The sequence below is a fragment of the Copadichromis virginalis genome, linkage group LG14 (assembly GCF_057382275.1).
Source record: "Copadichromis virginalis isolate Kocher_CV1m ecotype Utaka linkage group LG14, C_Virginalis_male_GT1.1, whole genome shotgun sequence".
Lineage (NCBI taxonomy): Eukaryota > Metazoa > Chordata > Actinopteri > Cichliformes > Cichlidae > Copadichromis > Copadichromis virginalis.
This window is the reverse complement of record NC_140631.1, coordinates 21,493,826-21,509,883: the sequence shown is the minus strand read 5'-3', so window position 1 is coordinate 21,509,883 and position 16,058 is coordinate 21,493,826. Positions and strand designations below refer to the sequence as shown.

The 16,058-nt window shown below is 38.1% G+C and overlaps 1 protein-coding gene across 4 annotated transcripts in view; it reads right to left on the bottom strand.

Moving 5' to 3' along the window:
- Window positions 1–4,900: 4,900 nt before the first annotated feature.
- gria4a (glutamate receptor, ionotropic, AMPA 4a) overlaps window positions 4,901–16,058 on the bottom strand; it is a 122,909-nt gene continuing 111,751 nt past the window's right edge. Inside the window, exons 16-18 of one of the 4 annotated variants that reach the window (XM_085429887.1) lie at window positions 15,731–15,845; window positions 14,005–14,142; window positions 4,901–8,328 (exon numbers count right to left, since the gene is read on the bottom strand). In XM_085429887.1, coding sequence (XP_085286013.1) covers window positions 8,164–8,328; window positions 14,005–14,142; window positions 15,731–15,845 — 418 coding nt within the window. In that variant the 3' untranslated portion in view covers window positions 4,901–8,163. Of the gene's footprint in view, window positions 8,329–13,894; window positions 14,143–15,730; window positions 15,846–16,058 lie in introns of all 4 variants that reach the window. The other 3 variants (XM_085429889.1, XM_085429885.1, XM_085429888.1) reach the window with 3 other exon arrangements.

The following is a 16,058-nucleotide window of genomic DNA, read 5'->3' as shown; positions in this document are numbered from 1 at the left end:
TACTATTTTTTTCATAACAAATATCTGGTAGGCTACTATGGCTCTGTTAGGATGCCTGGGTCGTTGACCCAGGGTTTTGAATTTATTGTACTATTTATCATTTCTAATCTTGGGTTTCTTTGTTAGAGTTCTCTTTTATGGTTTATGTCTCTGTGCATCCTTAGTTGCTGTCTCCCCTGTCTGCGATATCCCCGTGTCCAGTCAGTGTCTGTGTCTGTCCTGGTCCCACGTCTCTGTTCCCTCTGTTGCAGTGCCTGCGTGTGAGTCTGTGTCTTTAGTTCAGTCTGTGTTATGTTTCCTGTTTTATTTTGAAGGTCCATGTCTGATGTTAATGTATCTGGTTTCGCTTCCCCTTGTCTCATTAGGCCTGATTTGCCCCAGCTGTGTTTCCCTCCTGTTACCCATTCCCTGATTGCTCCCTCTGTGTATTTAAGCCCTGTGTTTCTCTGTGTCTGTGTTGTGATCTATTCGCATCTTGCTGTGTGTTCTGGCCATTTGCCATGTCAGGTTATTTGCTGTCGTCAGTTTATTATTTGTATTCCCAGTTTTGCTAGTTCTCTGTTTGCCATCTAGCAATGAATCTGAGTTTAAATTCACCTTTTGTCTGAGACGGTCTGCACTTTGGGTCCTCCTACCACTCCTGCCTGCACACAACCCTCACACGACAGGCTCTGCTAATATAGACCAGAAACCACAGTGTTGCAGGGAGGCAATATTTTTTCATAAATTTTATTTAGAGCTTCTCACATGCACGAATTCTGTTACTTTTTGCAGTCAACTGCATATCTGAAATCTCCCTTCAGCAGCTTCTTTCCAACTTCCTTGGACTCTCGTGAAGTAAATTTGGTGCCATGATGGATTTGTATGTAATCTGACATTTGACCTCGACTCCCAGTGCGTGTGTTACTACTGTCAGAGAAATCAGCAATTAGTTGTCACAGTGTGCAGAAAAAGCTAAGACAATCATCCAGAAGCAAAGTGTTTTTGTTTTTTGTAATCAGTTCCATTTGATTTACTCATAAATCGAAACTGAAAATATTTTAGTCATTCTTTTTCCATTGGCATTAAATGACAAACAATCTCATTTATTATTCATTCAGCCAGAAAATTTGCACTAATTCAACCCTGAAGAATCCCAGCAGTGAATTTATTTATTGTCATCTCATTTTTTGTGTGCGGCTACTCCAGCTCTGTACGCGTATAGGTAGGTAGTATGTACTAGAGTAACCCCACTTCTTAACAGTCTTAAAATATTCAGATCCTAGCAGCTGCAGTGGCAACAACAACAACAACAAACCAGCACAACGGTGAGCTGCCTGTGTGTGCTAAGAGTGTTGGAATTTAATCTTCTATCAGATCGTGAGAAATGCCTCAAGAAAAAGAGAGAGCAGGGGAGGTGGTCATAACGGGAAAGGAGCTGTGGATGACAAATCACGGTGTGACAGGGATTCCCCCTGAGAGACGAATGCAAAACAGGAGAAATAAGATATGACAAGAGGAGGGGAGGATAAAGAGAATGAGCAGTGAGAGCAGAGGAGAAATGAGGTGGGGCCGAGCAGAAGGGGGATAATGCAGAGCTGAGCGAAGGTAAGGCAGAGGCTGAGAAAGATAAATCGTGTCAGTAAAAATAAAAAGGTGAAAAGGCTGCTGTCACTCTGCAGTAACGATAAAAGAGGCAGACGGGAGGCGTGTGAGCGTTCACATGTGTGCATTTGCACACGAAGGTGCAAGGTTAAAAGGGTGGTGGAACTCCACAAAACTGTTATTTTGCTTCATCTTCAAGTAAATGGGAAATACTTGTCAGTAATAACACAGCATGGTGTGCGAGCGCATGTGTGGGTTTCTGCGAGAGCGTGAGTGAGATGGGAAATAATGGGAAATGCTTGTTGGTGATAGCTCTGCATTAAGAGTGTTAGATCCCCAAGGACTGAAGAAAAATACAACCCAAATGACAAACTCACAGCAGGGAGTTTTTAACCCCATAACGGCAGGTCTACAGCGGCAGAGACTGAGACATGTTGGTATCACACAGGGCAGACACATAAGAAGTCCTGTAAAACTTAAAAAAAAACAACCCCAAAACCTCCATCTGTCTCTGGAGAAAAATGGATTTCTCAAAACCACTGATTGAGCGATTTCGTTTTGGTTTAAAATCATGTAATGGCACGAGTACAGACACAAAAATCCAACCCTTTTTTAGTTTTTAAGTCAAGTTAATGGACGCAGTAATCCTCATCTGCTATGATCCTTTTGCTTATTAAGTGCAAAGCAAAAAGCAGAAAATATGTAGAAACAAAACACTAAAATAGTTCCTGAAGCTGCATGCAATCTATAGACAATTAGATGATATCCATGAACTTATTTCAGTTTGGTGTTGTGTTAAATTCTCCATTGTAAAAGTGTTTTTCTTATTAGAGAAACTCAATGAGTGCAAAATCATCAAATAATCATTGTAACTTCTGGTCTTATTGCCTGCTTTTATATTGCTACTTGCAACGTGTTTTATTTAGTATTTACATGTAACAAATCTATAAATAAATATAAATTTGAATTTGAATTAATTGATTTTTTTTTAACGCTTTGCTCTGGGGTGCGGATCATTTCTCAGTAGTTCATGGTGAAACTGTATCCTTCTCAGTTTGGTTGGGCAGTGATGGTCTTTAAGCTGCCAGGTCCCTACTCTGCTCCCATTTGACTGTAGCGATGTGAGCATAGTGCTGGTGATAATACATGAAAAGCTAGATCTTTCTGCAAACCTCCCTGCTCCATGGTGGTTAATGGCTGTTTATCTCTGTGCCAGAAACTAGTCTAACGAATCCTGAGTAAACTGGGCTGTGTGATGGTCTGGCTGAGGTATGAATGACTCTGATTAGAATCTCACTCAAAGACAAGAAACCCTCAGGAAAAGTGTGTTTGGTTGGTAGATCTGGGATTAAATACAAGATTAGTAAACCCTGACCTTGAAATCCTAACACTTGTTTATGTTGTGGATAAGCCTGCATCAAAAATACTACAATTATTGTATATTCACATGTTGCTGTTTGTGAATAAGTGGGGATCATGTGTCATGGCTCCTGCACACTCTATCTTTACCTGAAAAAGAGTATTTGCAAAGAGAGGACTATGACCTGCTGGCTGGTACATGTGGATAAAAGCAGCTTTGGAGTATGTCAGGACTCGAGTTGCCTAAAACTGTGTGTACTTAATGTCTCATAATGACTTTACACTCTTAAACTTGCTCTATCGGGAGATGTTATATACTTGTGCCTGTTGTACCTTGGCAGTTAAGTGTTTCATTAACTTTCCTCAACATTAAGTGCTAATTTATTCATATAAGTCAACCATGTATTTTGTGCATGTAGTAGTTTTACAGATTTAGAAGTGGAAAAAATGCAATAACCCTTTTTGCCTCTGTACACAACTATAGTAGAATTTAAAGGTACAGTGTGTATGATCTCACCACTAGATGTCAGTACATTACATACAGATTGCAGTCAATTGAATTCTGTTTTCTTATCTCTTCAAATAACAGTGGCAGCTGAGGCAAAAAACTGGCCACAGTTAACAATCAATATGTGACTGAAGATGTGATTGAGGCTCAAAAGTAATTATACAGATAAAAGATCTGTAGATGATTCCAAGTGTTGTGTTTAATTTGGATTTGGTAGATGTTAACTGTAGCTCTCAGTATGAGGTCATGCCATCATTAGGCCATAAAAACAAATCTATCAGAGAGATAGACAAACCTTAAGGGTGGTAAAATCAGCGATCTGTTATAGTCTTAAAAAGACCTAAAAGACTACACGTGTCAGCTAAAGCAGATGCAAATTATTTACTTGGTTAAGAAAACCTCAACATCAACCTAAGTGAAGAAGACTTTTAAGAAGGTTTGAGTTTCACTGTTAAAGTTGACTATCAGATGCCTTCCTGAATATAAATACAGAGAGTTTACAACAAGGTGCAAACCACTGGTTATGCTCAAGAACAAGGAGCTCAGATTAGACTTTGACATAAAATGTCTAAAAGACAGATTAAACCAAATTAAACTTGTACCAAAATGATGGGAAGAGAAAAGTATAAAGACTGACAGAAACAGCTCGTGATTCAAAACATAGCACATTACCTATCAAACATGGTGAAGGCAATGTTAAGGCATGGGCATGTATGAGTGCCAGTGGAGCTGTTGACTCTCGTTGCTCAGATTCAGCCAAGTGCTGCAAAATTGATCGGACAGCACTTCACAGTGAAAAGGATGATGACTCAAGTCATACACAAGAAAACCAAGCGTTTCTCAAGGCAAAAAAAAAAAAAAATCTGTATATTTCAATGGTGAAGTCAGTCACCTGATATGAGTAGAGCATGCTTTTCAATTATTAAATACAAAAATGGAGAAAGACCCACAAACAAGCAGCAACAGAGCATCTCACGGGAGGAAACACAGCATTTGGTGATGCTCAGGGTTTCTAGACTACAGGGATCGAGTTCAAATCACTTTCATGTTAAATAAATAAATAGATAAAAACAATAAAATTGATAAAATTAAATTTTTTCCAGTTACTTCTGAATCCCTGAAAACTGTGGCTATAAGTTGATTGCAATTCCAAAGTTAATCCAGTACTTTTGTTGGGAGTCTGTCTAAATCTGTCCAAACTGTAGAACTCCTTGGCTTTCTTCTTTCCTTCTTTCTATGTTGCTTTTTTCTCATGTTTCATACTGCTTAGTTAGTACTTACCTCAGTCCAGTTAAGTATATTTGACTATGGATCTTTCATTGTGAAACAAACCATTAAATAAAGCGATCAATATCAATTTCATCATCTGGTTGAAAATGAATCCACCGTTCTGCTGTTGGAGGTGTAGAATTGAGATTACTGGATAAATAAGCACAGACAGAGACAGGAGATTGAGCATTGATGTTTTACTAGAAAAAAGAAAACTGATGGAAAGAAAGAAATAAAGGAAGAAAGAAACTGTTAAAGCCAGAGCATTGACAACCCACCGGTCAGCTTTTTGCTGTCTTCGCACAAAATCTTATGCTCTGGTGGTGAAAAATAAAATAAATGAAAAAAAAAAGAAAAGGCAACAGTATCATGTGAGGTTGAAGTGTCTGGTGTTTCTGGTCTAGTGAGCTGGATTAATGATAACTGTAAGAAACCCACTATTTGAGCATTTTTTCTCATGCTGGATTGGTGCAGTACTTCTGCAGGCTCCTGATCCCCTCGGCCGAGAAGTGAGTAGAAAATTTCTACTTTACTGGTAAAATTTATGGATAGTTTAAATCTGTTGTCGGAAATACATGTAGATTCAAGAGGTTCTTTTCTGTTTATGTGTTTGTCTGTTTGGCTTGAATAGATCTGATGCAGGACTAATACAAGATGAGGTGCGAGTTCAACAGACAAGGTTATGATACAGAAGGAAAGCAACGCTGAGAACGCAGAGCTAGAAGAAACTCAGATTGTCAACCGGTGTCTCAGGTTCTTGATTAATCTCTAGCCTGTTACTTTGCATTGGATTAGGGCAAGAAATTAAAATATTTTCAAGAAATCATTCTTGAGATGTGCTATGTACAGAGCTTTTTGCATGTTAGGGGAGACACGAGCCAAAGGAAGATAAGACAAAACGTGGGGAAGGAACAATGATGGCCTAAGCAGGTGAGAGGTAGGGTAAAGGACAAACTATAAAATAACAAAATTGGAAGGGCAAAAAACATAAACATACAGTATCGGGCTGCATTATGACACAGATCTTAAGCATCATGCTTTAGCTGTATTGCAGTATAATAACTGCACTAATTTACTTCCCTTATTTTTTTACCAAGATTTCCTCAGATATTAAAGGATCAGTGTGCAGGATTTAGAGTGCTTCTTTAAGCATGTTTTCATCATTATATAACAACCTGTACCTGGAATGACTGTGTTTCAGTACTCTAGAATGAGCCCTTCATACATACACAGGAAGCAGCTCGTCTTCATTGGATATTGCCAGGTTTGGACCAGCCAAATGCCAGAGGGCCTTTGTGTTTTTCTGTTGAAATGACGTTGACTGTAAGTTTGTTGCTGGTTGCAGTCTCCAATCTGACAGCCAGATGTCACTAACACCTACACACCGGTCTTTAATGCAATATGCATTTTTCTATTTTCAGGTCCCCAAAAATGTACCGTATCATATAGATTCAGGGGAAAACATAGTCCACTTATTGAAGCGCAAACCCGTTCAGTTTGAACATGAATGTGAACGAAACACGATGACAAAATGTGATTTAAAAAAAAATAAAAGCACCATTAGTGCTACACTTTTGAAAATGCCCCAAACTATTTCCCAGCAGTACAGCAGTCAAACTGATCTACCGCCTCTACGTACAGTCATAAACAGTGGCATTTTTACATTGTTTCAAGTGGCTTTGCAGCTAACAAAACATAGATTTGAGGGGGGTAAAGACACTATTAGACAGTGTAAAGCAGTGAATAACTAATGGTTCTATGGTTTGAGCCGACCGCGTCTATGCAACTATGTATGTGCGCATGTTTCCACGTGTGTGTCTCTGTGAGTGCCAGATGGACATTCAGTGTTGTTTCGGACACATGAAAACGGTGGTATTTCAATATTTTCAAGTTATCAAAAAACAGCCATTGAACAGAATGTATGCCATGGCCTCTGACAATCAGTGATCAATGTTTTCTATAGCTCTCTATAGGCTTTTATATATATATATATATTTATTTATTTGTATTATATATAATATGTAGATTTATAAAAAAAATTTCATCTTAATTACAAGTAGTGGCATTTTTTTATATTCATTATTGCAATGAATTGTTATCTAAGATGATTAAAAAAGACAGGTGAATTCTGTTTTGCTACGCAGTTATTTACAACAGTTTTAAAAAGCAAGCTCTCTGATATGGTACCTTTTCCCAGCGACTGGAAAAGATGGAGGATCTCAAATAACAACCAAACTGCACATTTGAGTTGAACTGAATTGGAAATTGTCAAAGTTGGCCTTTATAGTTCAAATATCAGTTGCCTTTTACAGTGGAAAATGAATGCGTTCCCACATTTTTAAAGATTTTTACCCAACGTATTTCAAACGTCTCATTCATTTCTTCTGCAAACGTCTGTAAGATCCCAGTTGTCAGGCTGAGAAACACTTTGTTAGGAAGCCATTTGAGATCTGCCCATGTATTTTTTATTTTTTTTTCTCTATTTATCAACCTCACCCACTCGGCAAAATAAGTACTCATCACTTTGCTATTTAGAATTTCTACTGTCATGTTGATGCTGTTGATGAGGGGCTCCATGAATCACCACGTTTTTTTTTCTTTTACAAACCCCTGTGTAGTCTGTGTTTTGGAGGTTACTTCTGTTCTATATTGATTAACTCGCTGGTTTGGGGAGAGAAACCATTCTATAAGCATTTTCATTCATTTTGAGCAGTCCATGGCTGAGTAGTCCAAATGTTCAAGCTTACAGTTTTCTGGTCTTCTAAGGGTTATACTAGCTGGCACTCTTCGCAGGCAAGTTAAATTGATGACGACCGTGATGATGATTATGATGAAAACAATGTTTGTCGTCTTAGTAAGGCGCTGTTAAGGGGGTGTGGCTTATTGTCCAATGACGAGAGAGCGGGAGCTAAGTAGTTTGGTTGTCTGTTTTTTGTTTTTTTTCCTCTCGTCGGCTGTGGTCATCATCTTTCTCACTGTCATCATCATGATCAGTTTTATGGTCGTGTTCACAGCTCATTGTTCATGGGAATCTGTGCTGGCTTTCCTGTTGGTTCGATGATCTCGCGATATTGGCATCCTCTCAAAAAAAAAAGATAAGAAAGAAAATTAAAAAGAAAAGAATGCTGCAGGCAAGTGTGACGCCATAGTTGTCCATTGCTCTGTTTCTACACCGTTCGCTCCACAGTTGTATTCATCAGTCTTCTGTAAAATGAGTCAGTGGCAGCAGGAAATGTGAAATGATGATGCGGTGTGTGTGTGTTTCATGTAAAAATGTGTTTCTCTGTATCTGAATATTTGAGCTTCTGTTGCTATGATCATGTACGTGCGGGTGTGTGAGCATATATATATAGATCTTTTTGTATGTAAGTGTGTGTTTGGGTCTTTGTCGAAGTCCTAGTATGTTTGTGTGTTGTTAAGGCACGGCAGGTGTTTTTTGGTTTTCAGGGCAGTCCAGAGGAGACCACTGCAAGGCCGGGGTGTCGGAGGGAGGCGTGGCCAGCATGCACAGCTTTGGGGCAGTCTGGCGTCAGGACGCGGCCATTCTCCCCCACACTTCCTGTGATGGACAGACGAGCCTTGTTCCGCATGGCTTCAGAAAAAGACAGCTACATGAGGAGAGATGAAAGGGAGGACAGGAGAAGGGGAGGAAATAGCAGAGTGGAGATATCGTTTGAGAAAAAGAAAACACTCTCATAGACAGAAACACCGCACAGCAAATGCAACAACAACTAAAACGACAACTTTCTGTACAAACACATGCACAAAAAGCACTTACACATGCATGTGCCTGTACACACACTACACATATTAGGCTCACAAATACAAAAAAAAGGTCTCAGGGCGCGATCACGTAGACATATAAAATATTTGAAATAGTTAAAATTATATTGAGAAGGTTTCGCTGTTTGGAGTTTGTACATAAGCAAACCAGTGCTACAGGAACCAAATAAAGGATTTAATTAATTATCAAGCTAATCAGAGGCAACTCTGATGATGGATTCTTCTTTTAAATAATTGATCAAATAAAAATTTGAAACATTTGCCGTTTCTCAAACTGATCACGTACTTAATTTCCCTTTTACACTTGTTATTATTATTATTATTATTATTATTATTATTATTCAGTACATGTCTTTGTATTCAAGGGTGTTTAACAAAAGTAACAAAGACATTAGCCTGTGGTTTGGTAAATTCTAGTCAGCATCTTTTTGATCCCTCTAAAAAGACCATTAGATCAACATATAAGGAAAACACGTTACAATAAGAGACACAAACAATTGCTTGGTTGTAGGAATAGAAGCTGTAGTAGTAAATGAATGAATAAGGAGCAACCCAGTAGTTAATGAGTTATTCATCAGTTCTACCCTAATAATGCCTGATGCTGGATTTTATAGTATAAAAATGATTATTTACCAAATACCCAGCTGGGAGATGCTACTTAACTCAGCAGTTCCTTATTACTTCAGGATTGCTTCACCGTAACCTCCCCTTCAGGTGTCCCCTAAATTAAAGTAGTTAGTAAAGTCGTACGTGGCTAAACAAGTCTCTTATTGTAAAATGCTGACCAAATATGAGACATGAAGCTTATTCCTTTTTTTAATTATTAAACAAACCAAAATAAAAAAAGGGTCATGGATTTCAGTTCAATAGCCTGGAAAATATCAAATTTTGAAATTGCACTTGTTAAAGGTGACCTGTAGAGTTCTCGTGTAAACAAACTTCATTTAAAAAGAAAAAGTTTATTCATTACTTTTTAAAAACTTTCATTCATTGAGGCTGTGGGAGCATTATAAAAGCTGCTAATAAAAGCCTGGAATGTAGGCTTCTTGTTATGTGACATCTTGACCGAGTGTGCTATGTAATGCATGCATCTGCAAGCAGCTTTGCATCCCACCTCCAATCCATCTCCTCCTTTCTTGTTGTGTCCGACTTAATCAGTAATTTGCTGTTGTCCTTAATGCCTGCTTAGATCCATATCAAGGCTCTTGCTTGTGCTCAGCCTTCCTGCAGCTTTCCTATATGCAGATGAAACGGCAGGGAGGAGTGCTCTCCCTGACTTATGCTTTCCACATATGCGTGAGAAAGGGTAGGGAAGTCCCAGAAGAGAGCAATGCTCTCCAAATATAAACCACTGCAAATGGAAATAACATCTTTACATCACAGTGGTGCTGACTGAACTCTAATTTACATTTTACTTGCTAGCACTTCGTCTCTTTTTTGTGAATTGCTGTGCTAAGCGATTACTAGCAAGAGTACATGTGCATTCTTGTGCATGATGCAAACAAAATAAAATAAAACAGGCAATCATACATTGTGGTACTAATGATAAAAAACGCCACAGGAAACCTTTAAGTTTGTTTTTGACACCAAATTAGAGGTTATCTAGAGAACGATGTAAAATGTTTTGATTTGATGTTAGTATTCATTTGTATTTTAGAAAAAAAAAAGCTCTAATCCTCTTTTTGAATTACGTTAAACAGATGAGGTGTGAAAGCACCCTAAACTGCACATTCAAATCTCATTAAGAGGCTACCACGCTGTGCAAATGCTACTGTAGCATACAGAGGCAGGCAACAATCCACAAACATGTACACTATAGACAAGAAGGGTTTGTGTTTTAGACAACTGCATTTCATAGGTGACCATGCGTTTTTGGGTTCTGGGTTTCAGTAACCTGACAGACTCGGGTGTGGATTTGGAAGGACAGGATTGAAATGGTGAGGACTTTGGAAAGACAGAGGGAAAACGGGAAGGAGTGATTTTTCTTCCAGGGTTTCAAATTCATAGAGAGGGAGTGACTGGCTATACTGCTCAGAGTCGGGTGACACTTCACACAGATGAGCTACTCTGGGATGTTTTGTTTTCTTAAAATTTCTCGCCTGCTAAATCATGTTAGAGGTTTTCAAACTGAGTACACTGAACATCTAGAGGCAATAATCTGTTTAAACGATGCTAGCAAAGAAAAATAGTACATTCTTAATCTTAAACTTCGAATCAGGTGTTCTTGTGTGAACTTTTGTATACTTGAATTACAAGATAACATCTGAAAATAATGTTGTGTATTATTTAATTCCCCTTTCCGTTGTATGGCTTTCTTATTTTAAGGGTTGTGAAGTGTAGAATTAAAGAGAAGACATGGAATTTTTAAATAACCTATGCATTTAATTTCTTTTGTGTGGTACCACTGCTCTTTGAAATATTCTTGTATGACTGATAGCAGACCATAATCATTTGGGGAATTGCTGTTAACATCAGTGTTGTTACTTTTGAGTGTGGTCCAAAATGGTCCGCTGTGAAAGTGGTTTGTCTTTGGTGAATTCTCCATCGTATTCAAAACTGTCAGTTTATGTCAAGAGCCAACATTCAGTGCGCATTTAGCTCTCCTTATTTTTGCATCCTCTGTATCGATTTTGCTACTTTCCTCAAGGTGAACATCAAGTATGACCTCATAATGCCTCTAAATGGTTTCCTACGCACTGAAATGTTCAGTGTTTTCTGTTCACTTTAGTTAATTGCTCCTTTATATAACAATAAACATGAGTCATGTTGCAACCACATCACAGAGTAGCTGTTCCATATGAAGTACTTGCTTCATCAATTATTCGTCTGCATTAAAACTAAGTAAGTAACCGGGCTGTTTTGAAATTGTCAGAGCTGGAAAGCCAAAGTGCCTTTTTTGTCTGTCTGCAGTAAGGATGCACAACTCCAGGTATTGGATGACACAATAGAGACGTAGAGTAGATGATACACAATATCAACTAAAAGCCAGCAGAGATGAGACTGGTAACTTGGAACTTGCTCTTCAATGTGTGCCTTTGTATTGTTTTTGTATAAATTTCTCTATATTTATTCCTGCTGTCTGCTATTTATATTTTTTATATTATATTTTGGTATTGTACAATGACAACAAAGGGCTATTCTATTATAAATTCAAAAGGAATTAACACATTTAATAAAAGGAATGAATTAACAGATCATTTAGACTCATGGTGTTTGCGTATACTTTTTAGCACAAAGGATTTCCATTGTGTTCACCTGTACCTTAGTATACACCCACCAGCCAATTCATAAGGTACACCTTGCTAGCACTGGATTGGATCCAGTTTTGCGTTCAGAGCTGTATTCATTCTTGTGGCATAGATTCAATAACGTGTTGGGAACATTCCTCAGATTGTTTTAATCCTTATTTTCATGATAGCTTTACATGGTTGCTGCACATTTTGTGCGTCTGTTCCAGCACACCCTAAAGTTGCTCTATTGGATTGAAATCTGATGACCGTGGAGGCCATTTGAATACAGTGAACTTATACTCATATTCAAGAAACCAGTTTGATATGATTCAAGCTTTGTGACATGGTGTATTATACTGGTGGAAGCAGCCATCAGAAGTTGGGTACACTCTGCTCAGAAAAAGAGATGGACATGGTCAGAAACTGTACTCAGGCTGGACATGGTGTTTAAATTTCCCAAGGTGTGCCAAAAAATATCCTCCACACCATTACACCACCAGCAGCAACATGAAACTTTGATACAAGGCAGGCTACCATCTAAATGTTTAGGAGAAAATGAGACTCTTCAGATTTGATTCACTGTTGCTTGTTAACTCAAAGCAGTGGGATGATAGTGTGGGACAAGTCCCAGTGGATCAGCAGTTTCTGAAATCACTTTTGAATTTCAGGAGGTGTCTTGGCCATGTCCACCTGCCTACATGCATTCAGTTGCTGTCATGTGATTGGCTGATTGGATTGCGTTAATAATAACTGAAAAGGTATACCTAACAAACAATGTGGTAGTTGGAAAATTTAGCTTTTACGTGCGTCAATATCTGTATTCATCTTTCCACTTGAAATTAAGATAAATGGAAAAATAAAGTTTTTACAGACAAAAGATATATAAATAAATAAATTAATAAATAAAAGCAATTAAAAGCTGCTGTTGGCTTAAAAAAAATCACCTTGCCATTTTATATCTCCCTCAAGAATTTGTACTTCTACTGATTAAGGTAATTTTTCAGGGGGAATGTGGCGCAGCAGCAACTTTGCTGAAGCTTTCAGAAGACCAGACGTGCTCTAAATTAGTTTGAATTGGCTCAACACTAACTGGTCTTAAGAGGGACCAAACACAAATTTCTATCTGCGTTCATGTGCTATTAATAACCCACTCTACCCATTTGTCTGGTATTGCAGTGGTGCTAGAGGGAGTAATGAGATGTCTAGTTATGCTGAAAGAACGGACATCTACAGTTATATAAATATCTTAATAATGCTTTTCATCATAAGATGTCTGTCACATTTTGGGTAAAAATATTTTAAGTCAGACCCAAATCCACAGTAATTGGTGTCCGCACACTAGCTAATTAATTTGTAGCTGGAAGCAGTCACAGATTTTAATGAGGGCTACCAAATTAACAAACTTTTGCTCTCAGGATGGTGAAAAAATGAAAATAGATAATCCCTAAAACCTTGTGAAAGTTTAACCAAGAAAACACATCAGCAGATGAGGATAACGAAGACGTTTTTAGCAGTAATAAACTTGAAACTTTTAAAGAAGGGACTCAAGATGTCACATGTGAAATAAGATAATAAACCAACACCATTAATTACGGTAATTAATATATAAATAATTAATAAATAATATATTCATTAATTTATTCATTCAAAATAAAAAGGTTCTAAAAAATCAAAATGTATTTAATGCTGGAGTTGTGCATCGCGGCTTCAATATGTTATCTGAAAATTACAATGCAGGTGCCTAGTCATTAACCAAGAGCATCACCACCACTGTCATCATCATCATCACCATCATGATCATCTGCAGCCAAAGACGATGGAACCAAATCTGCGGTCACATAAATCTAACCCCAGTCTAGCCCAGGGTGACGTAACCGTGACAAAACGCAAACCAAATTTAAACCCAAAAGTCTAAGAAAATATTCTGCCAATAAATAAATAAATAAATAACCAAAACAGCCAAAATGAAGCAGAAAACATAAAAAAACAAATTAAAAAGTACATTGGTTCCACAATGCTTGACCACATACTTATCACCACATGAAGAACAACACGGTTGCGTGGGGCTGCTGCGACAGCCTCGTCGGTACAAAATCTACAGCACCACCACCATGTTCAACACCACCATTACCCCACCTATACGGGAGCCTCTAAATCCTACCCCTATATCTTGACCCCCTCGGAGCCGTACACGTTGTACCCCTCCCTATAAGTGGCTAGATTCTGGGTGCTGGGGGAGGGGCTGGGGCAGTGGGGGGGGCTAAGGTCCACCTTCATGCGCTTGGCTTCGGCCCGTGACTTGTAGCAGAACTCGACCAGGGCCACCAGCATTGCCAGGCCCAGGCCGCCCACAAGGATGTAGAAGACCCCAGCCACGTTGGACAGGCTCAGAGCCTGGGACGACTTGTCCTGAAGAGATGGGAGGGAGGGAGGATTCAAGGAACATGTGTTTAAAAGATGAAAGGGTAGTAGTAGTAGGACAGGTAGAGGAGAAGTGGTGGGTAGACAGGAAGGAAGAGTAGAGAAGAAGGGGAAAAGTGAGGTGAGACGTTGAGTAGGCTCAAGGTGAGAGCAGTAAAAGGAGAGTGGTGCAATGAGGAAGGTGGAGACAGAATAGGGAATGATCAGAGGGAAAGGGAAAATGAGGGAAAAAGCAGACAAAGAAAAGCAGATACAGTAAGTTAGACACAGAGAAATGGAGAATATACCAGAAAAATTAATATGGTTACAGGTACTGAAGTTATGGTATTATCATAAATGATCACAGTAATACATTCTACTTATATAAACTGACATACTACTCATATAAAACTTTAATCTCTACTGCCACCACATCTGCTACTCCACAAATACTTTATACTACAAATCTATCACTACAGCTACAAAACATTCAACAGTTCTAGAAATGTTACAGTGTGCAAAATAGTGCAGCAAGAGTGAATTATTTGTAGAGCAAGATTTTAATCTGAGCGGGGATTTTACTTTGCTCTATTTTTTGGAAAAGCTCCAGTACTTTAGTTAAAACTTAAAGCAACTCCCATGTCAAATATTTATAGCAGGGCAAAAAAAACCCAAAACTGTTTCGCAACAATTTTTAGGTTTAACTTTGAAAAAATTTGAATATAATTTTGATTAATGTTTTTAACAGGGGAGGTATGCAGTATGAACTCCCTGGTTATTTCCCAGTTGCTTTGTAATTGTAATTCATTGGTAATTTAGATCCATTTATACAAATACTAAAGCGTAATCATAGATATAGAAACATAATTTTGTTGTGTTTTGTTTTTGGCTTAGCTTATAGCTCATTATATTATTTATTAGTGATATAAACTCTATTAATGATAAATGCAACATTCTGTTTTTACCTTATTAAAAATTTATATATATTTGTGTAGCTGGGCTCCTGGCACACTCCAGAACTGATTTTACAGCATGTCAATTTAACCAGTCAAATGAGTGTAGCTGCTGATCATTGCTTTTTATTTTGACTGACTTCTTTCAACAAAAGTTTTGAGGAAATAATAACATATCTAGACATTATGGAAACATTCTTAAATTAATAGAAAACAAGGGAGCTGGTCCCTGATTAAATCTCAAATATAAAATGGAGACAGTAATTGCAACAAGTTAATATTGCTGATGCATAAGGATCAGTGCCATTCTCATGTGGAATGGACTAGCATATGAGATTAAAATAGAAACATGGAAGTGAAGATTGTTGATTTTACATATTTTAATACATTTCAACATAACTGATTTGAAGATGGAATTGCCTCAGATTGCTACAGAGACTGAAGAAGACTGTTGTCTTCATTTGTATTTAAAATGAGGTAAATGTGGTCCACCATCCAAAAAGACTCTTTTAATTTTAATGTGGAGCACATTCAAGAAATATCTAAAGTGCTTAAAATGCTATTTCTAAGACAGTAGTTGCAGTAGTATTCATGATGAGAGTTTCAGGCTAGCGTTCTGCGGGCCACAGCAGCGTGAGACTGACCTTACTTCCAGAGTCCTTGGGTCCACACTCTCCCTTGTCATACCACCATTTGTTTTTCAGTTTGTCTAAGACGCCTGCTTCGCTCAGTTTCAAAACTGCAAGGTTTACTGGGGTTCTTCGCGTGTAAAAATAACATAAATAACATCATAGGTCATGTTATTTTATGTTATTAGAGTATTTCTCATTTGCATTGCACATCTCAGTAACAAAGAAAAACTTTTGCTTAGATTGAGTGACCTAGCATGGATCCCACTGAATACATGTGTGTATGCTCGTTGAGGAGGGGCTGGGGGGAGCGAGGAGCTAAGGCGAGCTACAGACATATGAG